This window comes from Rhodnius prolixus, unplaced genomic scaffold, assembly GCF_049639745.1.
Source record: "Rhodnius prolixus isolate KJV_2025 unplaced genomic scaffold, Rpr scaffold_1, whole genome shotgun sequence".
NCBI classification, from domain to species: Eukaryota; Metazoa; Arthropoda; class Insecta; order Hemiptera; family Reduviidae; genus Rhodnius; species Rhodnius prolixus.
In genome coordinates this window covers 1,908,962-1,932,821 of record NW_027411581.1, presented here as the reverse complement: position 1 = coordinate 1,932,821, position 23,860 = coordinate 1,908,962, and the positions used below count along the sequence as shown (strand labels likewise).

The following is a 23,860-nucleotide window of genomic DNA, read 5'->3' as shown; positions in this document are numbered from 1 at the left end:
CCCTGATTGTTGTCATGGCAAAAGGTAAATTAGGTCTAGTTAATTACTGATTCTCATTTAAGTGGTTATGCAACTGAACGACTGTTGTGACGTAACAAAAAGCACTTGGTACCAACAAGTGTTTCCGCTACATGTTAATACTGAGGTAAATATAGTGGGGGAAGATTGAGTTAGTTTAATCCCTGATTGTTGTCATGGCAAAAGGTAAATTAGGTCTAGTTAATTACTGATTCTCATTTAAGTGGTTATGCAACTGAACGACTGTTGTGACGTAACAAAAAGCACTTGGTACCAACAAGTGTTTCCGCTACATGTTAATACTGAGGTAAATATAGTGGGGGAAGATTGAGTTAGCTTAATCTATGATTGTTGTCATGGCAATTGGTAAATTAGGTCTAGTTAATTACTGATTCTCATTTAAGTGGTTATGCAACTGAACGACTGTTGTGACGTAACAAAAAGCACTTGGTACCAACAAGTGTTTCCGCTACATGTTAATACTGAGGTAAATATAGTGGGGGAAGATTGAGTTAGCTTAATCTATGATTGTTGTCATGGCAATTGGTAAATTAGGTCTAGTTAATTACTGATTCTCATTTAAGTGGTTATGCAACTGAACGACTGTTGTGACGTAACAAAAAGCACTTGGTACCAACAAGTGTTTCCGCTACATGTTAATACTGAGGTAAATATAGTGGGGGAAGATTGAGTTAGCTTAATCTATGATTGTTGTCATGGCAATTGGTAAATTAGGTCTAGTTAATTACTGATTCTCATTTAAGTGGTTATGCAACTGAACGACTGTTGTGACGTAACAAAAAGCACTTGGTACCAACAAGTGTTTCCGCTACATGTTAATACTGAGGTAAATATAGTGGGGGAAGATTGAGTTAGTTTAATCCCTGATTGTTGTCATGGCAAAAGGTAAATTAGGTCTAGTTAATTAGTCATTCTCATTCAAGTGGTGGTGCAACTGAACGACTGTTGTGACGTAACAAAAAGCACTTGGTACCAACAAGTGTTTCCGCTACATGTTAATACTGAGGTAAATATAGTGGGGGAAGATTGAGTTAGTTTAATCTCTGATTGTTGTCATGGCAATAGGTAAATTAGGTCTAGTTAATTAGTGATTCTCATTTAAGTGGTGGTGCAACTGAACGACTGTTGTGACGTAACAAGAAACACATGATACCAACAAGTGTTTCCGCTACATCTTAATACTGAGGTGAGGAAATGAACTGAAATCCAATCAACAGTAAATATTGGATTTCATAATTTGAAAAAATATTTAATTATAATACATTGTTTACATCTACAAAAGCTTCGTATTTCCAGGCATGATCAGTTATTAGTATTAGTACGGCGATTCACTATAAAGATCTACTGTAAAATACCATAAATAGAATCGATTGGATAGCAATAGCCAGAATAATCCTGTATTCCTGGCCCCAATTTATCATTTGATGAGCAAAATAACTTCACGACGAACTTGATCCATTCTGGATTTTTCTTCATCGAGTAGCGGTAACCTATTGCCCAACAGGAGGGGCGAGAAATTATATACATTATTGTTTGCAAAAATATTTGTTCTAATTCACCAGCAGTAATAACTTTACTGCGGTAAATATCCATCACTTTTCGGTAAATTAATAATACATTACAATCATAGCAATGTGCAGAAGTATTTGATTTGATTGAATAGACAATAGTTCTGTAAATTAACAATTTTCGTTTCAAATCGTTCACATGGTCAGCAAACTCCAACATGGGGAGTAAATCGCCTAATTCTTCGAAAACACTTCGCACCAAATTTATGGCACTAGTCTCATTTTTCATACTCACAAATTTCACCGCTGCAAATTGATAATATTTATGTTTAATGGCTGCCAAAAATTCTTCATATTGTAATTTAGCGATCTCTTGTTCACGATGTTTATATTTAGCCAATAAATCTGATAAAATATTTTGAAATTTCGCTAAAGTTTGGGTTGTTTCTCGATCTTTATTGTCAAAAAGTTTGTTTAGATCTTCTATTTGTTTTTCTAAAGAGAAAATCGTATTTTTGATGTCGTCTACATTTTGATTTTTATTAGAAATAGCCTCAGCCAATTTGGTGACGTTATTTTGTAATTCGTGGAGTTTATTTTTAATTATTGTTGTATCTACTACTTTTCGCGGACGGACAAACTGACCACTTGCTGACCTTGCCGTTGTATTACCATCTTGGGCCATGAAAGTATTCAATTCGTTCTTCAAAAGTGTTACATCATTTATTACTTCAGTCAAAATGGAAGCTGACGGAGTCAACATCAGCTGGCTAAGTGTGATCAGTATCAATATGGCCGCCGACATAATCAGCTGATCCTCTGCCTTCAGAATATTGTTCCTGGTTTCCGCCAAGTTCGATATAAAACTATGAAAAAAAAAAAAAAATAGTATCAATTACACTTTGTATTTTTAGACTCTGAATGTTTACTAAAACTGAACATTCCCTCCAAACTTTAGTTTTACACCTACACAGCCTCACTGCCAGAGATAGCTAAAGCTATACAGCTGATTTTAGGATATCCGGTGACCTTTTGGTCGTGACAACAATATTTATATCCTGTCAGAAACAATAATCGATTTACCGACGATTTATTTAGTTTAGTCTCATAAAAAATTAAAAAATCGTTCCATTTACGAGAGTAGTTCCTTAAATGGCATTTCCTCTAATATTCGATTTGCCTAAGAATTTAGGGATTTCGGGTGCAGTAGAGTTCTTTTAGAGTCGAAGAATTAATTAATAAAAGTTTGGATTCGCATGTGAGTTTAGAGACAATCGCAGGAAGTAAAAGAACTCCGATATAGGAAATACCCACACAGCATAGTGGTACACTTCCGGCTGTGGATATTGTTTTGACCCGGAAATGTAATGACACATTAATCCTTCCTTTATACTCTGAGGACCACAGGGCTGTACATTATACAGGAATGGTACTTCTAGGGCAAGCATATTTACTCCGTTTTTCCGGATAGGCTATTAATAGTGTTTTTCTCATAACAAATTTGGCAACCAAATGTTGTAGACCAGTCTTTCTTAACGTGGAGGATAACGCCCCCTTGTGGGCGCTGGAGGCCTATAGGGGGGCGGTGAGTGGCCCAGAGAAAATTGTGGGAGGGTGTGGAAGCGGTTTTAGAAGGTCGTTGATTGGTGTTTTTAAGCCAAAATCAAAACCTACCTACTACACCACATCGATTATTTCATTGTTTCGTTAAAGCTACAAAAGCTAAACCTGCAATTGTACCCTGGATTTTAATCGATTGTTCGCCTATTTTTGGTAGCATTCCCATCTATGTATTTGTGTGAACGTGGATTTAAATGCTGTGGCAACGCTGCTAACTAGAATGTGAAATCGTTTGCATGTTACCGAACGCGGTGACTTACGGCGGTTTTTAAGTAAATTCCAGCCTGATATTAACCGAACTTGTTACAAAATCATCAGGTTCATCCCTTCACATTGGATTAGTTTTAAAATTTAAATTGAAATTATTGTTTTAATTTAAATAAAAGTTTTTCTAAATATTATTATTTATACGGATGCGTTATATTGTTCTCATTAGAACAGGCTCATTTAAATTGTAAGTTCGATCTCAGAAACAGGATAAGACTCATAAAACACGGTATAATTAAATTGCAGTAATGATTGCGATTGTGATTTTTAGTGAGGTAAAGTTAACACTTTTAGAGGCGCTAGAGAATAACTGCGATAGAGAATAGAGCGAGAGACTAAATAAGTTTGAAAACTACTGCTGTAGGCCAGCATAAGTACAATGTATGTAGTAACAATGTAATCCGTAGTAATAATTTTTGATATAATTAATAATGGATAAGTGGTAAAATATTAATTCGTTTTTGGACGGTCTGATCAGAAGTTAGAGACGGATCTTAAACGCCACGAATGGCCGAGCGGCTAGAGGCGAGGCCCGCAAAGCTGAGATATACAAGGCTATGTTACCAGTCTTTGCCTTGGGTTCTACTTTAATACAAGAAAATTATAGTAAATTATGTTTGCTAGTCGCCTCCGTCCACGACACCTAATTTGGTTGTTGGAGGTAAAGCCCGCATGAAAAAGGTAAAGCTTGTTTCAACCTCCTGCGTTTAATCGTAATTCAAAATATTTTTCACACGGACAGATAGACTTGCAACCGCTTTTTAGTTTTTGAAGATACTTCAGAATATTGATATTTCTGGAGAGAAATGATTTAGGGAAACTTCAGAATGTTAGTAATACTTACCAACAGTATGGTAGCTCCTGCAGGTGGTGCTGATTCCGCTAGGAGATGTCGAAGTGTACGCGCGCACAGATTGCGGACAGAATGATGTGAGAGGTTAGACTCCACTACTCTTACTATTGCTAATATTCTAATAACTACTGAGTAGTTGGACAAAGAGAGATAAATATTGTGAGATAAATGCGTTAGTAATGTCCCACCTCTATCACTCTAACAGAAGCTGAATGTGCAAGATCGCTATGGAATCATTGACCTTGAAATAATGATTAGTCTCTATTTTTAGTTCGTGTTTTCCACGAATTTCCGTTTTTTAGTCCAAAAATTAAAGAAATTGTTTTTGATAATTGGGTTTGTGTTAGACCTCAGCAAAACTCATTAATTCGCAAGTAGTTTATATTGAAATTAGCCTTAGATGCCCTAATAGTCGTATTCACAGCCAATATGCTTTCAATGAGAACACAATATCGATATAAATATATCTATCGATAGTACTACCTCTAGCTGTGAAGTAATAATTGAACGAACGATAAATAATAGAGAACGATCCTTAATTAATGTGTAGATTGCGTGCTAATAGATAGATCCCCGTGTTCAGCTGGCATTACTGGGTAGGAACATCACTTCATCTAAAATAATACGGAAATAGTAATAATGTATTGAAATGTCTGGCACTAGGAGGCACTGCGATCAGTTTATTTACCTCCTGTCAGTTCTTGTGTAAAGGTTTTTGGAACCCCTCCGCTAAAGAACGGGTTCCAAAAATTCAAAATTGGTTTTGAACTAAAAATACGTGTTTTTAAGTTTTCCTAAACAGGAAACGAAGCCCTTCAGGGAATGGTCTGGGTACGGGAATCGGCCATTAGTCGTAGATCACACAAATTTGGTATTCTCTCTTGGTAGTATTACAGCTTCAGTTACTGAAGTTTCTGGTAGAATCCTTCAACCTTAAAATGCATCTGAAGTGTGTAGATTTTTCAGATTTTCTTGAAAATAGCTGAAAGTCAAAGTTACCAGAGGAGCGACTTTACAGAACTATTTTCTGAGTTTATTACTGGAACATTTTGTCATTTCCGGAAATGACACCATCGATATTTATTAAACTGGGAATGCACATTATTTGTACACCGGACTGAGAGACAAACTTAGGATCAGAATGACTAAAATCCAGCAGCTCTGTTCAAACCTGTTAACACCCATTACAATCCAGTTTGCTAACCACTGGACTAATCCCCACTCTTTATAACGGTTTGTCTCATTCGCTGCTATGGTAACTGAGTTGATGCAGAATATTTTTTCTTTCTTTCACTAGCCTCTTTAGCATGTTGGCGAATTTCATTGAAACTAACCTCTGATCTCCGGATGTAAGTTGACTCGATGCGGTCACTCTGTGCATCCGCTCACATATTAAGTACTTCCGGTGGATAATCGAAGTAAAAGAATAATAATTTATTTTCTATTATTGTAATCCCTGATGGTTGTCATGGCAATTGGTAAATTAGGTCTAGTTTATTAGTGATTCTCATATAAGTGGTGATGCAACTGAACGACTGTTGTAATGTAACAGAAACACATGGTACCAACAAGTGTATCCGCTTCATCTTAATACTGTGGTAAATATAGTGGGGGAAGATTGAGTTAGTTTAATCCCTGATTGATGTCATGGCAATTGGTAAATTAGGTCTAGTTTATTAGTGATTCTCATATAAGTGGTGATGCAACTGAACGACTGTTGTAACGTAACAGAAACACATGGTACCAACAAGTGTTTCCGCTTCATCTTAATACTGAGGTAAATATAGTGGGGGAAGATTGAGTTAGTTTAATCTCTGATTGATGTCATGGCAATTGGTAAACTAGGTCTAGTTTATTAGTGATTCTCATATAAGTGGTGATGCAACTGAACGACTGTTGTAACGTAACAGAAACACATGGTACCAACAAGTGTTTCCGCTTCATCTTAATACTGAGGTAAATATAGTGGGGGAAGATTGAGTTAGTTTAATCTCTGATTGATGTCATGGCAATTGGTAAACTAGGTCTAGTTTATTAGTGATTCTCATATAAGTGGTGATGCAACTGAACGACTGTTGTAACGTAACAGAAACACATGGTACCACCAAGTATTTCCGCTTCATCTTAATACTGAGGTAAATATAGTGGGGGAAGATTGAGTTAGTTTAATCTCTGATTGTTGTAATGGCAATTGGTAAACTAGGTCTAGATAATTAGTGATTCTCATATAAGTGGTGATGCAACTGAACGACTGTTGTAATGTAACAGAAACACATGGTACCAACAAGTGTATCCGCTTCATCTTAATACTGTGGTAAATATAGTGGGGGAAGATTGAGTTAGTTTAATCCCTGATTGATGTCATGGCAATTGGTAAATTAGGTCTAGTTTATTAGTGATTCTCATATAAGTGGTGATGCAACTGAACGACTGTTGTAACGTAACAGAAACACATGGTACCAACAAGTGTTTCCGCTTCATCTTAATACTGAGGTAAATATAGTGGGGGAAGATTGAGTTAGTTTAATCTCTGATTGATGTCATGGCAATTGGTAAACTAGGTCTAGTTTATTAGTGATTCTCATATAAGTGGTGATGCAACTGAACGACTGTTGTAACGTAACAGAAACACATGGTACCAACAAGTGTTTCCGCTTCATCTTAATACTGAGGTAAATATAGTGGGGGAAGATTGAGTTAGTTTAATCTCTGATTGATGTCATGGCAATTGGTAAACTAGGTCTAGTTTATTAGTGATTCTCATATAAGTGGTGATGCAACTGAACGACTGTTGTAACGTAACAGAAACACATGGTACCACCAAGTATTTCCGCTTCATCTTAATACTGAGGTAAATATAGTGGGGGAAGATTGAGTTAGTTTAATCTCTGATTGTTGTCATGACAATTGGTAAACTAGGTCTAGATAATTAGTGATTCTCATTTATGTGGTGATGCAACTGAACGACTGTTGTAACGTAACAGAAACACATGGTACCACCAAGTATTTCCGCTTCATCTTAATACTGAGGTAAATATAGTGGGGGAAGATTGAGTTAGTTTAATCTCTGATTGTTGTAATGGCAATTGGTAAACTAGGTCTAGATAATTAGTGATTCTCATTTATGTGGTGATGCAACTGAGCGACTGTTGTAATGTAACAGAAACACATGGTACCAACAAGTGTTTCCGCTTCATCTTAATACTGAGGTAAATATAGTGGGGGAAGATTGAGTTAGTTTAATCTCTGATTGATGTCATGGCAATTGGTAAACTAGGTCTAGTTTATTAGTGATTCTCATATAAGTGGTGATGCAACTGAACGACTGTTGTAACGTAACAGAAACACATGGTACCAACAAGTGTTTCCGCTTCATCTTAATACTGAGGTAAATATAGTGGGGGAAGATTGAGTTAGTTTAATCTCTGATTGATGTCATGGCAATTGGTAAACTAGGTCTAGTTTATTAGTGATTCTCATATAAGTGGTGATGCAACTGAACGACTGTTGTAACGTAACAGAAACACATGGTACCAACAAGTGTTTCCGCTTCATCTTAATACTGAGGTAAATATAGTGGGGGAAGATTGAGTTAGTTTAATCTCTGATTGTTGTCATGGCAATTGGTAAACTAGGTCTAGATAATTAGTGATTCTCATATAAGTGGTGATGCAACTGAACGACTGTTGTGACGTAACAAGAAACACATGGTACCAACAAGTTTTTCCGCTTCATCTTAATACTGAGGTAAATATAGTGGGGGAAGATTGAGTTAGTTTAATCTCTGATTGTTGTCATGACAATTGGTAAACTAGGTCTAGATAATTAGTGATTCTCATTTATGTGGTGATGCAACTGAGCGACTGTTGTAATGTAACAGAAACACATGGTACCAACAAGTGTATCCGCTTCATCTTAATACTGAGGTAAATATAGTGGGGGAAGATTGAGTTAGTTTAATCCCTGATTGATGTCTTGGCAATTGGTAAACTAGGTCTAGTTTATTAGTGATTCTCATATAAGTGGTGATGCAACTGAACGACTGTTGTAACGTAACAGAAACACATGGTACCAACAAGTGTTTCCGCTTCATCTTAATACTGAGGTAAATATAGTGGGGGAAGATTGAGTTAGTTTAATCTCTGATTGTTGTCATGGCAATTGGTAAACTAGGTCTAGATAATTAGTGATTCTCATTTAAGTGGTGATGCAACTGAACGACTGTTGTGACGTAACAAGAAACACATGGTACCAACAAGCATCAGGTTAATTCTGAGGTGAGGAAATGAACAGAAATGTAATAAAAATTATATATTATTTATTAAATTTCAAAATTGCGCGTGTGTAAGATACATTATTTACATCTAAACAAAGCCTTTTATTTACTGGCATAATCAGCTATTTGCATTGGTATGGCGTTTTGCAAATAATGATCTACTGAAAATTGTTATAAATAGAATCGACGGGATAGCAATAGCCTGAATAATCCTGTATTCCTGGCTTAGATCCTCTTTGCTTTCTTGATAAGCAATGTCTCTCCACAAGATTCTTGACAAATTCTGGATTTTTCTTCACTGAAGGACGCCAACAGAATCCAACATGGTTCTTTCTCACTATCTCTGAATAAAAAAAAGAATATGTACTTGTAAATCTTTCCTTTAACTCCCCAGTAAACACGTTGCTAGCCAAGAGTTTCCAAAATTTGTTACAAGTCAATAGAACATTACAGTTTAGACAATGTTGAAAACTATATGAATGGACAATAGTTTCGTAAATTAACACTTTTATTTCCATATCATTCACATGGTCAGCTAATTCCAACATGGGTGGTAAATCGCCTATTTCATCGTAAACCCTTTGAATCCAATTTATGGCACTAGTCTCATCTTTCATAGCCGCTAATTTGACAGCTGCTAATTGATAATATCTATTTTTAATGGCTTCCAAAAATTCTTCATATTGTACATTGTTATATTTAGCCAATAGATCTGTTAAAATTTTTTGAAATTTCTCTAATGTTTGCGTTATTTCTCGATCTTTGTCGTCATACAGTTTGCTTAGATCTTCTATTTGTTTTTCTATTGTGGAAATTCTATTTTTAATGTCGTCTACATTTTGATTTTTATTTAGAATAGCCTCGGCCAATTTGGTGACGTCATTTTGTAATTCGTGGAGTTTATTTTTAATTATTGTTGTATCTACTTTTGGTGGACGGACAAACTCACCACTTGCTGATATTTCCGTTGTATTACCATCTTGGGCCATGAACGTATTCAGTTCATTCTTCAAAAGTGTTACATCATTTATTACTTCAGTCAAAATGGAAGCTGACGAAGTCAACATCAGCTGGCTGAGTGTGATCAGTATCAAAATGGCCGCCGACATAATCAGCTGATCCTCTTTTCCGCGAAGTTCGTTATAAATCTAAAAAAAAAAAAAAAAAAAAATATAGTATGAATTACACTCGATATTTTCAGACTCTGTATGTTTACTAAAATTGAATGTATCCTCCAAACTTTAGGTTTACACCCCCACAGACTCAATGCCAGAGATCGCTGTAGCTACACAGCTGGTTTTATGATATCCGGTGATTGTTTTTGGTCGAGACAACAATATTTGAATTCTGTCAGAAACAATCACTGAATTACCAAAAATTTATTAAGTTTTGCCTCTTAAAAAAACTGTAAATTCGATGGTTTCTGAGAATAATTCCTTAAGTAACATTAGTTCCTATACTCTACCTACCTAGGAATTTATTGATTTCCGGTGGTCAGATTTCCTTTAACCAATCCAAGTTGAACAGGTGTATTTTATTTAATTAAATAAATCTTTATCGGTATTGATAGTTGTCTTTTATTACTTTCGATTTCGATTGTAATCTTAAGCAGCCTCTTACCATATCACTGACTTAATTAACTTAGACAATTAATGTCTTGAACAATCGCAAGTGGGTTATTATTCACCTCCTAACATTCTCGAGTGTCTACGAGTATGTGGCAGTTTTAGTTCCAAAATATATTTATTTAATACAGATTAAATCTCTAAATGACAGAAATTACGAAAATTTATTATAAATTTATTATAAAAGTTTGATTAGCATATATATGTTATTTATACACGAAATTTTGTGACAATGGCCGGAAGTAGTTTAGAAAGGAATTCCGATATAGGAAATACCCACACAGCGTAGTGGTGCACTTCCGGCTGTGGATATTTGTATTAACCCGGAAATGTAATGACACATTAATCCTTCCTTTATACTCTGAAGACCACAGGGCTGTACATTATACAGAAATGGTACTTTTAGGGCAAGCATGATTACTCCGTTTTTCTAGAAGGGTTAATAATAGTGTTTTTCTCATAAAAAATTTGGCAAATAAAGGATGTGGGCCAACGTGAGTACAATGTGTGAAGTAACAATGTCAAATAATCCGTTGTAATAGTTTTCGAGGTAATTACAGAGAATAATTGGATAATCTATTTAAAAAAGAGTTACTTCCGATTTGGACTGTCTGATCAGGTCAGTAAGAGACGGATCTGCTGGTGGGAGCCAAAGAGAAATGTAAGTTTTCAACTTCCTGCGTTCATTCGTTTGTCTAAATATTATACACAGAGACAGATAGAATTAGAAACACTTTCGTTTTAGAAAATACCTCCGGATATCGATATTTCTAGAGAGAAAAGAATTATACAAACTTTGTAATGTTGGTAATACTTACCCGCAGTTTGTGGTAGTAAGGTAACTCCAGTAGGTGGTGTTGATTCTTCTAGAGATGTCAAAGTGGCACACCTGCACGCACGTACACAGATTCTGGTCAGAATGTTGTAGGAGCGATTAAGTGGATGGACCCCACCAATCTAACTTTTGTTATCAACCATTGAGATAAATATCTTGAGATAATGGCCCACCACTTCACCCCCAGAAGCTGATTATGCAAGATCGCTGCAAAACCATTGACCTTGAAAAAATTATTAGTCTCTACTTTCAGTTCAGGTTATCAACAATCGCTATATCCGTTTTTTACTCCAAAAATAAATGAAATGATTTTCACTCAATTGTTTTTTTGGGGGGGGGGAGAGCTCAGCAATACTCAATAATTTGCAGAAAGTTTGTGATGATAATAGCCACTGATGCCCCGAAAGGCGCCACGATAGTCGAGCGGTTAGAGGCTAGACCCGCAAAGCTAAGATGTATTGCGGTACTAGGCTATATTCCTAGTCTATACCTTTAATGGACAATATGAGAAATTCAGTGTAAAGTATGTCTGCTAGTCGCCACGCTAGCCGAGCGGTTAGAGGCTAGACCCGCAATGCTAAGATGTATTGCGGTACTAGGCTATATTCCTAGTCTATACCTTTAAAGGTTAATATGAGAAATTCAATGTAAAGTATGTTTGCTAGTCGCCACGCTAGCCGAGCGGTTAGAGGCTAGACCCGCAAATGCTAAGATGTATTGCAGTACTAGGCAGAGAATTGCTAAAAGGAGATATAAAGTTATTAATATTGCTGGCCATGAAAGAAAAGCTAAAAAATTCGTTGGGACAAGTAATTGTTAGGAGTTTTCTTAATTGGCCTGAAATAGGCACTTGCTTGACATCGGAATGGTGCCTAAAAGCGGTCGGACTATCGCCCAGTTGTTGCAGTGGCAGTATTGATAGACTTTTGTGGTTACAGTTTGCCTATAGATTAGCATGCTGTAATACATTCTTTGTGTAATAGTGATTACAGTATTGATTGTTCCCCAAGTTGATAGCCTGGGATACTCCCAGCGTCTCCAGTATCCCTGAAGAAGTGGCTGGACTAGTTCCTTCCAGGGATCGAACCACTATTTAACAGTTTCAAACAAGAAAAAGAAAAGGGAATAGTTCTTAGCAAATGCTGTAATTCATTATTTTATTCATCCCATTATACAATGCACTAAATATTATATATCGATACATAAGATCAATCTACCTACAGGCGATCGAATAACAAGAGAGCACAGCAGTCCTTCTACCCGATCTCCTGTACTCTAAAAGATCAATATACCGATTGGATACACTATATACATAACTAGCAGGCATGTATAAACTATTTTGCAATTTAATTTTAACAATTAAATCCTGTCGATACAAAATAGTCAAGAAATATGACTGCACTTCCATTTGCTCATCAATATACCATAACAATTTCTTCGCAGCTTTCAGCGAATCATCAGACACTTTATTACCTTTTATATCATAATAAAGTTTCATCCGGATTTTAAATAATTTACAAAATCCTATTAAATCGAAGCTGTACAAAATTTGAGACAATGTTCTATAAACTAACAATGTTTTATTCATATTATTTAGATTATCAGCAAAATTTAACAGACAGTCTACATTATCCAATTGTCTATAAACTTTTCTTATCAATTCTGTAGCTTTACTTTCATTCTTTATGGCAATAAATTTAACAGCAGCGAGTTGATAGTATTTATGTTTTATAGCTTCTATAAATTCTATGTAGTCTAGTTCTAATTTTACTTTAGCCAGCTGTTGTTCACGAATTTGATTTTGTGCAAGAACACGAGTATAATTTCCCAGCATCTCTGAAAAACTGGATTGAAATTTTGCTAAAGTTTGTTTAACTTCACGATTTTCGTTGTCATAGAGTCTTTTTAGATTCTCTAATTCTTGTTCCAATGCGGATATCCTGATTTTGATGGCGTCTACATTTTCATCATTACTTGTTAAATCCTGCGTCAATTTGGTAACATCATCTTGTAATTCATGAAGTTTCTTTATAATGATTGTTGTATTTACTTTTGGCGGACGTAGAAATACACCAGCTGGTAGTTGATTCAAACTGGGTGGTGCATAGCTATCTTCCAGTTCTAACTCAAAACTATTGATATCATTTGCCAATAATCTCAATTCATTTCTTACTTCAATTACATCGGAAGCTGCCATATTGAATCTGAACTGGCCGATTAACAGCAGCATCATTAGGATCGCCTCCATCATCAGCTGTGATCCCAGCTTCCTGATCTTGTGAGCACAAATTGTTCAACTTAGCGCTTTCTAGAAAAAAATCAAAACAGAATCAGAAGTGAACACTTATAACTACAGTTTGCGCGAAAAATTTGGCAAATCTTCTTAGATAAATACCGAAAAAAATAAAAAGAAACTTCATGCAAAGGAAAATCTGAGATCTGTGGATCCCACCGGATGGAGGCACCACTGGCTCTGTGGGAGCTAAAAGAATCTCGGAGAGAGCAATGAGGGAGATCGAACTATTCAGTCGAGATTTCGCCGGATATATAACTTCTTCAGCTCCATGAATACGATAAAATGTATTTCTAAATTCGGTCCATGTGTCTGTCTGAATACATAACTTTATTCCGGCCTATGTACATGGGAGCAACTAGTAAAATATTGGCCTAAACGGGATAACCAAAATCCTGTTCAGAAACTGTTATAATAATTAAACCTAAATTCTAATAAAATACAATTAAAGGATAGAAAATATATTTGATTTTCTCATGTTTATTGTATATTCGACAGTTTTCAGGCTTTCAACGAATATCAAAGTTAAATTATAGATGCATTTCAAGCCAGTTTCTAATTGCAATCCATTTCATATTAAAGCTGTTAAGCTCAATTAGATATGGTCTTATTTTTGTGGGGCGCCCAATACTACTTCGGAACATGACCACATTATCGAAAAGATGATGGTCTAATAAGTGTCTCAATGAAATAGGGGGGGGAAGGAACCCTGAAAGTGCCGGGAGAAGAATTTTCCCTTCTTGAAGCTTTAGATCATGAGGTACAAAATAAGCAGACCAAGTTCTGGAGGAAATCGTTTGAAAGGAAATCTCTATAATTCGGAAATTAATCTCCATTTCCGATGGGCAGATGTTGTCCACTTTCTTGTCGCACCCACCAAATCGCTCGAAAGCTAAATTCATTCTTCTTTCAAGAGAAGTTGCTTTCTTAAGAAAATGGGAAGGAAATTCTAGCCGCCGGTTTTTCTATCCTCCCCTGCATTCTGCTCTTAGCTCTATAATAACTAATCGGCAAGATATGGTGTTAAGTTCTATCAAGTTAAGTAAAACGGAAATTCGCACTTACCTTTCTTCCTACAGAGAGTGATTGGTCAGAGATGTTGGCGCGGCGCTTTGTGCAATAACACTGTCTGTTATTGCATCAGAATCTTGTGACCAGGTCAGAGAGTTCAGCTGATAATCTAACAGATGACGAAATATTACCAGCCTCTATTTTCTGCTATTGTTTTCCTCAATAGTTAGTTCCGATCTGGGGCTGTTTAAAGAACACTACTTCCTCTTAAGATCAAGTATTGCAATCTAACTTCACCACGAGAATTCTAGGGTCTCCTGAGTTCTTCCTTTAAATGAGAAGTATTTCTTCACGAATTGGCCTGAGTTTGATTTTTAGAAACTTTAAAAAGAACCAAATTCCCTCCAATTTGCAATAATAGCGGGAATTAACTAAGTGCATAATGAATTTTGGTTCGTTGATAACAGTCCTGCCGATGGTAACACTGCATATAACGTCACAATATTGTCCCTGAGCTTTCTCAATTTATGGTGCTACTGCATCTGAGGTCATTAGAGGCCCCGAGCTTTTTTCCGAGCACTGCCGGCTTCCGGATAGGGTTCTCTCGTTACTGACCACACTAATTATCACCTGACAGTGAGAAACTCCAGCAGCTTTATTTGTACAACTTTTCAAGGGACTTTACAAAGTCCAGATCTCCGGATGTAAGTTGACTCGATGCGGCAACTATGTGTATCCGCTCACATATTTAGTACTTCCGGTGGATAATCGAAGTAAAAGAATAATGATTTATTTTCTATTATTGTAATAAACTAATAATTTCTCTTACTGCAGTAAGTAAGAGTTACTTCATTCAGTTTTAACGAACATCGCATAGTAATTGTTCATACTCAGCAGATTTTCTAAAATGATTTTATAGATCGGCTTATCTTCACTTATTGATTGGAACAAAATAATGATCTCAAATTGTGACTACTTCTGCCCCTCATTCAGGATAAGAACTTACCTTTATCACCGCCTCAGTGTAGTGCCCGAGGTAAATACAGTGGGGGAAGATTGAGTTATTTTAATCTCTGATTGTTGTCATGGCAATTGGTAAATTAGGTCTAGTTAATTAGTGATTCCCATTTAAGTGGTGACGCAACTGAACGACTATTGTGACGTAACAAGAAACACATGATACCAACAAGTGTTTCCGCTTCATGTTAATTAGTTAGTTCCGTTTTATTGCTCTCATTAGAACAGGCTCATTTAAATTGTAACTTCGAACTCAGAAACAGGATAAGACTCATATGGCACGCTATAATTAAACAGAAGTAATGATTGCGATTATGATTTTTAGAGTGATAAAGTTAACACTTTTAGAGGCGCTAGAGAATAACTGCGATAGAGAATAGGGCGATAGTCTAAATAAGTTTGAAAACCTCCCCCGTAGGCCAGCATGAGTACAATGTATGAAGTAACAATGTAAAGTAATCCGTAGTAATAATTTTTGATATAATTAATAAAGGATAAGTGGTAAAATATTAATTCGTTTTTGGACGGTCTGATCAGAAGTTAGAGACGGATCTTAAACGCCACGAATGGCCGAGCGGTTAGAGGCGAGGCCCGCAAAGCTAAGATGTATTGTGGTACTAGGCTATATTCCCAGTCTATACCTTTGATGGTTAATATGAGAACTTTATAGTAAAGTATGTTGCTAGTCGCCACGATAGCCGAGCGGTTAGAGGCTAGACCCGCAAAGCTAAGATGTATTGTGGTACTAGGCTATATTCCCAGTCTATACCTTTGATGGTTAATATGAGAACTTTATAGTAAAGTATGTTGCTAGTCGCCACGATAGTCGAGCGGTTAGAGGCTAGACCCGCAAAGCTAAGATGTATTGCGGTACTAGGCTATATTCCCAGTCTATACCTTTAATGGTTAATATGAGAAATTTATAGTAAAGTATTGTTTGCTAGTCGCCTCCGTCCACGGCACCTAATTTGGTAGTTGGGAGTAAAGTCAGCCTGAGAAAATAGGAATTATTTTAGTTTACTTATGGACGTACCTGCTAATGGGAGCCAAAATGAAATGTAAGGTTTCAACCTCCTGCGTTTAATTGTAATTCAAAATATTTTTCACACGGACAGATAGACTTGCGACCGCTTTTTAGTTTTTGAAGATACTTCAGAATATCGATATTTCTGGAGAGAAATGATTTAGGGAAACTTCAGAATGTTAGTAATACAGGTAGCTCCTGCAGGTGGTGTTGATTCCGCTAGAGAAGTCAAAGTGTACGCGCGCACAGATTGCGGACAGAATGATGTGAGAGGGTAGACTCCACTTCTCTTACTATTAGTAATATTCTAATTAATAACTACTGAGTAGTTGGACAGAGAGAGATAAATATGGTGAGATAAATGAGTAATTAACGCCCCACCAAAACCATCCTTCCAATCTCTAGCTGAATGTGCAAGATCGCTATGGAATCATTGACCTTGAAATAATGATTAGTCTCTATTTTTAGTTCGTGTTTTCCACGAATTTCCGTTTTTTAGTCCAAAAATTAAAGAAATTGTTTTTGATAATTGGGTTTGTGTTAGACCTCAGCAAAACTCAATAATTCGCTAGAAGTATATATTGAAATTAGCCGTTGATGCCCTAATAGTCGTATTCACAGCCAATATGCTTTCAATGAGAACACAATATCGATATTTATGTATCTATCGATAGTACTACCTCTAGCTGTGAAGTAATTAATGAACGAATGATAAATAATAGAGAACGATCCTTAATTAATGTGTAGATTGGTGCTAATCGATAGATCCCCGTGTTCAGTTGGCATTACTGGGTAGGAACATCTCTTCTCGAGGTAAAGTAATACGAAAATAGTAATAAAGTGTTGAAATATCTGGCACTAGGGGGCACAGCGATCAGTTTATTTACCTCCTGTCAGTTCTTGTGTAAAGGTTTTTGGAACCCCTCCGCTAAAGAACGGGTTCCAAAAATTCAAATTTGGTTTTGAACTAAAAATACGTGTTTTTAAGTTTCCCTAAACAGGAAACGAAGCCCTTCAGGGATTGGTCTGGGTACGGGAATCGGCCATTAGTCGTAGATCACACAAATTTGGTATTCTCTCTTGGTAGTATTGCAGCTACAGTTACTGGTAGAATGCTTCAACCTTAAAATGCATCTGAAGTGTGTAGATTTTTCAGATTTTCTTGAAAAAAGCTGAAAGTCAAACTTACCAGTAGAGCGGCTTTACAGAACTATTTTCTGAGTTTATTTTCTCTATTTTCCGGAAATGATTCAACTGATTCTCGTTTAACTGATGATGCAACTGAATGACTGTTGTGACATAACAGAAACACATGGTACCAACAAGTGTTTCCGCTTCATCTTAATACTGAGGTAAATATAGAAGGGGAAGATTGAGTTAGTTTACTCTCTGATTGTTATCATGGCAATTGGTAAACTAGGTCTAGTTAATTAGTGATTCTCATTTAAGTGGTGATGCAACTGAACGACTGTTGTGACGTAACAAGAAACACATGGTACCAACAAGTGTTTCCGCTTGATCTTAATACAGAGGTAAATATAGTAGGGGAAGATTGAGTTAGTTTACTCTCTGATTGTTATCATGGCAATTGGTAAACTAGGTCTAGTTAATTAGTGATTCTCATTTAAGTGGTAGTGCAACTGAACGACTGTTGTGACGTAACAAGAAACACATGGTACCAATAAGTGTTTCCGCTTGATCTTAATACTGAGGTAAATATAGTGGGAGAAGATTGAGTTAGTTTACTCTCTGATTGTTATCATGGCAATTGGTAAACTAGGTCTAGTTAATTAGTGATTCTCATTTAAGTGGTGATGCAACTGAACGACTGTTGTGACGTAACAAGAAACACATGGTACCAACAAGTGTTTCCGCTTGATCTTAATACTGAGGTAAATATAGTAGGGGAAGATTGAGTTAGTTTACTCTCTGATTGTTATCATGGCAATTGGTAAACTAGGTCTAGTTAATTAGTGATTCTCATTTAAGTGGTAGTGCAACTGAACGACTGTTGTGACGTAACAAGAAACACATGGTACCATCAAGTGTTTCCGCTTGATCTTAATACTGAGGTAAATATAGTGGGAGAAGATTGAGTTAGTTTAATCTCTGATTCTTGTCATGGCAATTGGTAAATTAGGTCTAGTTAATTAGTGATTCTCATTTAAGTGGTGATGCAAGTGAACGACTGTTGTGACGTAACAAGAAACACATGGTACCATCAAGGGTTTCCGCTTCATCTTAATACTGAGGTGAGGAAATGAAATGAAATCCATTAAAAATTATATATTATTTATTGCATTTCATAATTGCACTCGTGTAAGATACATTGTTTACATCTAAAAAAAGCCTCTTATTTCCAGGCATAATCAGGTATTAGCATTGGTATGGCGATTAGCTATGATGTTAAAATGTTATAAATAGAATGGATGGGATAGCAATAGCCAAAATAATCCTGTATTCCTGGCTTAGCTGAGAACACCAATTGACGTCCTGCTAAGCAATACTTATACACAAGAAAGTTGACAATTTGTATATTATCCTCCAATGGGTAGCTCATCCAGTCTTTAAATGTGTTCGTCATATTAAACTGATCAATTGTATTGGAAACTATTTCCTTTTGTTCTCCAGTAATCTTGTTGCTATTCCTAATTACCACCAATTTTTTGCTAGTTAATAGAACATTACATCTTAGACAATGTAGAAAACTTTTTGAATTGATAATAGCTCTGTAAATTATAAATTTTCTTTCCAAATCATCCACATGGTCAGCAAACTCCAACATGGGGGGTAAATCGCCTATTTCTTCGTAAACCCTTTCTACCAAATTTTCAGCACTAGTCTCATTTTTCATACTCACAAATTTGACAGCTGCAAATTTATAAAATTTATGTTTAATTGCTCCCAAAAATTCTTCATATTGTAATTTAGCGAACTCTTGTTGAAGATTTATGTATTTAGCCAATAAATCTGATAATATATTTTGAAATTGCGCTAGAGTTTGCGTAATTTCCCGATCTTTCTTGTCATTCTGTTTGATTAGGTCTTCTATTTGTTTTTCCATTGAGGAAATCGTATTTTTGATGTCGTCTACATTTTGATTTTTATTAGAAATAGCCTCAGCCAATTTGGTGACATTATTTTGTAATTCGTGAAGTTTATTTTTAATTATTGTTGTATCTACCACTTTTGGCGGACGGACAAACTCACCACTTGCTGAATTTGCCGTTGTATTACCATCTTAGGTCATGAAATTATTCAATTGATTCTTCAAAAGTGTTACATCATTTATTACTTCAGTCAAAATGGATGCTGACTGAGTCAACATCAGCTGGCTGAGTGTGATCAGTATCAATATGGCCGCCGACATAATCAGCCGATCCTCTGCCTTCAGAATATTTTTCCTGATTTCCGCCAAGTTCGTTTTAAAACTAAAACAAAACAAAAAATAATTATAATAAACACTCGACTTTTTCAGACTTTGAATGTTTACTAAAACTGAACATTCCCTCCAAACTTTAGTTTTACACACACACACAGACTCAATGCCAGAGATAGCTATAACTCTACAGCTGGTTTTAGGATATCCGGTGAACTTTTGGTCGAGACAACAATATTCAAATTCTGTCAGAAAGAATCATTTATTTCATGATAATTTATTAAATTTTGCCGGATAAAATAATCAAGAATAACACCTAAAGCGGCTAAGAAATTAGTGATTTCCGGTTTAACCCTCTCTAGTTGAACAGGTGTATTTTAATTAATTAATAATTCATTACTTGTGTTGACACTTTTTGTCTCTTATTACTTTCGCCTTCGATTGCAAATTCTGTCAGAAACAATTACTGAATTACCGAAAATTTATTAAGTTTTGCCTCTTAAAAAAACTGTAAATTCGATGGTTTGTGAGAATAATTCCTTAAGTGACATTTCCTGTAACGCTCTCCCTATCTGGGAATTTAGTGATTTCCGGTGGTCAGATTTCCTTTAACCAATCCAAGTTGAACAGGTGTATTTTATTTAATTCATAAATTCTTTATTGTTATTGATGGTTGTTTTTCTTTTATTACTTTCGATTTCGATTGTAATCTTAAGCAGTCTCTTATCTTATCACTGAATTAATTAACTTAGACAATTAATCTCTTGAACAATTGCAAGTGGGTTATTGTTCATCTTCTAACATTCTCGAGAATCTAAGTGGCAGTTTTAGTTCCAAAATATATATATTTAGTACAGATTAAAACTCTAAATGACAGAAACTACTAAAATTTATTTAATAAATATTTTGATTAGCATGTATATGTTATTTATTCACTAAATTTAGAGACAATCGCAGGAAGTCGTTTGGAAAGGAACTCCGATATAAGAAATACCCACAAAGCATAGTGACGCACTTCCGGCTGTGGATATTGTATTAACCCGGAAATGTAATGGTAAAAATTAATCCTTCCCTTATACTCTGAAGACCACAGGGCTGTAGATTATACAGAAATGGTACTTATAGGTCAAGCATATTTACTCCGTTTTTCCTGAAGGGCTAATACGTAATAGTGTTTTTCTCATAACAAACTCATATTAACCATTAAAGGTATAGACCGGGAATATAGCCTAGTACCGCAATACATCTTAAATGTGCGGGTCTAGCCTCTAACCGCTCGGCTATCGTGGCGCCTAGCAAACATACTTTACTATAAATTTCTCATATTGACCATTAAAGGTAATAGACTGGGAATATAGCCTAGTACCGCAATACATCTTAGCTTTGCGGGTCTAGCCTCTAACCGCTCGGTTATAGTGGTGACTAGCAAACATACTTTACTATAAATTTCTCATATTAACCATTAAAGGTATAGACCGGGAATATAGCCTAGTACCGCAATACATCTTAGCTTTGCGGGTCTAGCCTCTAACCGCTCGGTTATAGTGGTGACTAGCAAACATACTTTACTATAAATTTCTCATATTAACCATTAAAGGTATAGACCGGGAATATAGCCTAGTACCGCAATACATCTTTGCTTTGCGGGTCTAGCCTCTAACCGCTCGGTTATAGTGGTGACTAGCAAACATAATTTACTATAAATTTCTCATATTAACCAATAAAGGTATAGACCAGGGAATATAGCCTAGTACCGCAATACATCTTAGCTTTGCGGGTCTAGGCACTAACTGCTCGGCTACCGTGGCGACTAGCAAACATAATTTACTATAAATTTCTCATATTAACCATTAAAGGTATAGACCGGGAATATAGCCTAGTACCGCAATACATCTTAGCTTTGCGGGTCTAGTCTCTAACCGCTCGGCTATAGTGGTGACTAGCAAACATAATTTACTATAAATTTCTCATATTAACCATTAAAGGGAAGGGATTAGCTATGAGGTTAGCATACTGGACTCCCACGCGGAGGTCCCGGGTTCGAATCCAGCAGCTGACCCTTAGATTTTCTCTTCCTAGGAGCTTCTTACAGCTCACTGTCCGGTGATGGACAGTGTTGTCTGTAACGAGAGAACACTGTCCGGAGGCCGGCAGTGCACTGGAAAAAGCTCCGGGCGCTAATGACCTCAGCTGTTGATGCGCCAAAAAAAAAAAAAAGAAAAAAAAAAGTCATTGACTGGGAATATAGCCTAGTACCGCAATACATCTTAGCTTTGCGGGTCTAGCCTCTAACCGCACGGCTATCGTGGCGACTAGCAGTAACTGATCCATTCTATAGCTCCATCTGAGTACTGAGGATAGCTCTTCCAAATTAATAGAAACCCAGGAAAGTGAGAGGGAGCCTCATGTGCCTCAAACTTGCGAGTCCACTGTCTCAATTTTTGGCCCTAATTTAAGAGAGTTCTGGAGAGATTAGGACTGTGAGTCAGAAGCCGACACGCGAACTCATTTTGGGTGATAGGCATTGACAGAGAAAAGAAAAATTATATAATTTTGATTAGTACTAGCGATTTGTGGAGTACTTCGAAGAAATTACGGTATCTATTGGGAATAAGGATCTGGCAAACTTTTAATAAATTTTTTTTTTTCACTGCGGTTGCAGATATTAAAAAAATTATGAGTATTTCTATATGTTAAGTTAGGGGAGCTCAAAAGGTTCGCCATCACTGGATTAGGATAACAGCTCCTATCCTGTTCAATCAACTCTTCCACCTTCAAGAAAGGGAACATCCCCTCCAAAATTAGTTGTAACTTCACAGAAATGTTCGAGAAGTTCAAGCACTCTCTAGCTCGCTTTACTTACTGAAAGATGGTCTTCAAAAAAATGGTTTTGACTAAGTCCATTTTGGAACATCCATCTTCGCATGGCATCATAGACTTAGCTAGAATTTGGCTGTAGGTTTACCTAGACCTAAATAAATAGCACCCATCAATTATCTCTGCATGGAAGTAAGTTAAACTCCCAGGGACAGATCTTGATATTTTAGCTACTAATTCTTGTCAGGAGCACCAAAGCAGTTCCACACTAGTCTGGAATAGATCTGTGGTAGGACTTCTGGCTGAAGCTGTCCTGATCACGACTTTGGGCGGTTCAGAGAGAGTCACGGAAGTCTAGCGTTTTTATTCCTCCACATGAGATAAAAGTACCACTGACAATGTGCAAGACCTCTTCTTTTTTTTTTTTTTTTTTTTTGGTAATTCCTGTACGAAGCTTTACTTCAGGATTTATGTGAGAACTAGGAAGAAAGGTCTACTTTAAATCCATAGCCTAGGCTCTCTTCAAGGCGGCACCGGATTTGATCCGAGTACAAACCGCGCGGAACAGCTCCCTTCTAGACGAATAACAGGAAACTCACCATTATTAATGATCCAACTTAATGACTGCACTGCCACCTTAATATCCGCCGCACCGCAGATATAATCACTTTAAACATTTATATAATCACTGTAATTAATGATTATATTATTGGATTCCCTTCACTTCGATTAATTAATTTACAGACTGGATATTAATTACAGTAATGATTTAATATTAAATCCAATCAGATCACTCCTCGTTCCCCCACTCTAACATTATTGATGACAAATTTTCTTCTAATACTGAATGTTTAATTAACATTATAACTATTATTAGTGAGAGAGCCTGCCTTAAATAAGAGGCTAGTTATTATGGCCAGCCACTATTGTGAAAAAAAATGAAAAACCTACCTTAATTCTGGGAAATAGATTTCCTCGGATAATCAGTTAAATCATAAACCGTTCAATCAGATTGGCCGCAATTATTAGCCAATCATAAAATCAATATTCAGCTTCCTCCATCAACCCCCTCCACTCTAGTGCTTCAGCCATTTTCTGCAAATTGGCATGTTTACTAAGAGTCGTGCTAGTTTTTTCACGCTAGATTTTGTATCAATGGAAAACCAACCTTGGGTCTGGCCATTAGCCATTTAAGGAAATCTATTGTATTTTAATAAAATATACACTTAATGGAGATAAGGATTATAATAATCCAATATTATAACAACACTATATTATAGCGCACCTATATTGTAA

General features: G+C 36.2%; 4 protein-coding genes across 22 annotated transcripts in view; 1 reads left to right on the top strand and 3 right to left on the bottom strand.

Annotated features, from left to right (window-relative positions):
- The window catches only part of gogo (thrombospondin-1 like protein golden goal), a 499,603-nt gene that overhangs the window by 320,172 nt on the left and 155,571 nt on the right, over nt 1–23,860 (top strand). The window lies entirely within an intron of this gene.
- Nucleotides 1,252–4,438, bottom strand: LOC141452180 (uncharacterized). Its single transcript, XM_074124104.1, has 2 exons — nt 4,279–4,438; nt 1,252–2,413 (listed from the first exon to the last, which is right to left on the bottom strand). Exon 2 carries the CDS (start codon nt 2,350–2,352, stop codon nt 1,381–1,383), a length of 972 nt encoding a protein of 323 aa, XP_073980205.1. The 5' UTR covers nt 2,353–2,413; nt 4,279–4,438; the 3' UTR covers nt 1,252–1,380.
- Nucleotides 8,584–16,669, bottom strand: LOC141452171 (uncharacterized). Of its 2 annotated transcripts, none has more exons than XM_074124084.1 (3): nt 16,378–16,669; nt 11,007–11,246; nt 8,584–9,711 (listed from the first exon to the last, which is right to left on the bottom strand). In XM_074124084.1, exon 3 carries the CDS (start codon nt 9,670–9,672, stop codon nt 8,722–8,724), a length of 951 nt encoding a protein of 316 aa, XP_073980185.1. In that variant the 5' UTR covers nt 9,673–9,711; nt 11,007–11,246; nt 16,378–16,669; the 3' UTR covers nt 8,584–8,721. The 2 variants fall into 2 exon arrangements, with proteins under 2 accessions (XP_073980185.1, XP_073980196.1); XM_074124095.1 differs by having other exon boundaries at nt 11,007–11,230.
- On the bottom strand, nt 12,167–14,572 carry LOC141452166 (uncharacterized). Its single transcript, XM_074124071.1, has 2 exons — nt 14,382–14,572; nt 12,167–13,331 (listed from the first exon to the last, which is right to left on the bottom strand). The coding sequence occupies exon 2, from the start codon at nt 13,272–13,274 to the stop codon at nt 12,237–12,239; it is 1,038 nt and encodes a 345-aa protein (XP_073980172.1). The 5' UTR covers nt 13,275–13,331; nt 14,382–14,572; the 3' UTR covers nt 12,167–12,236.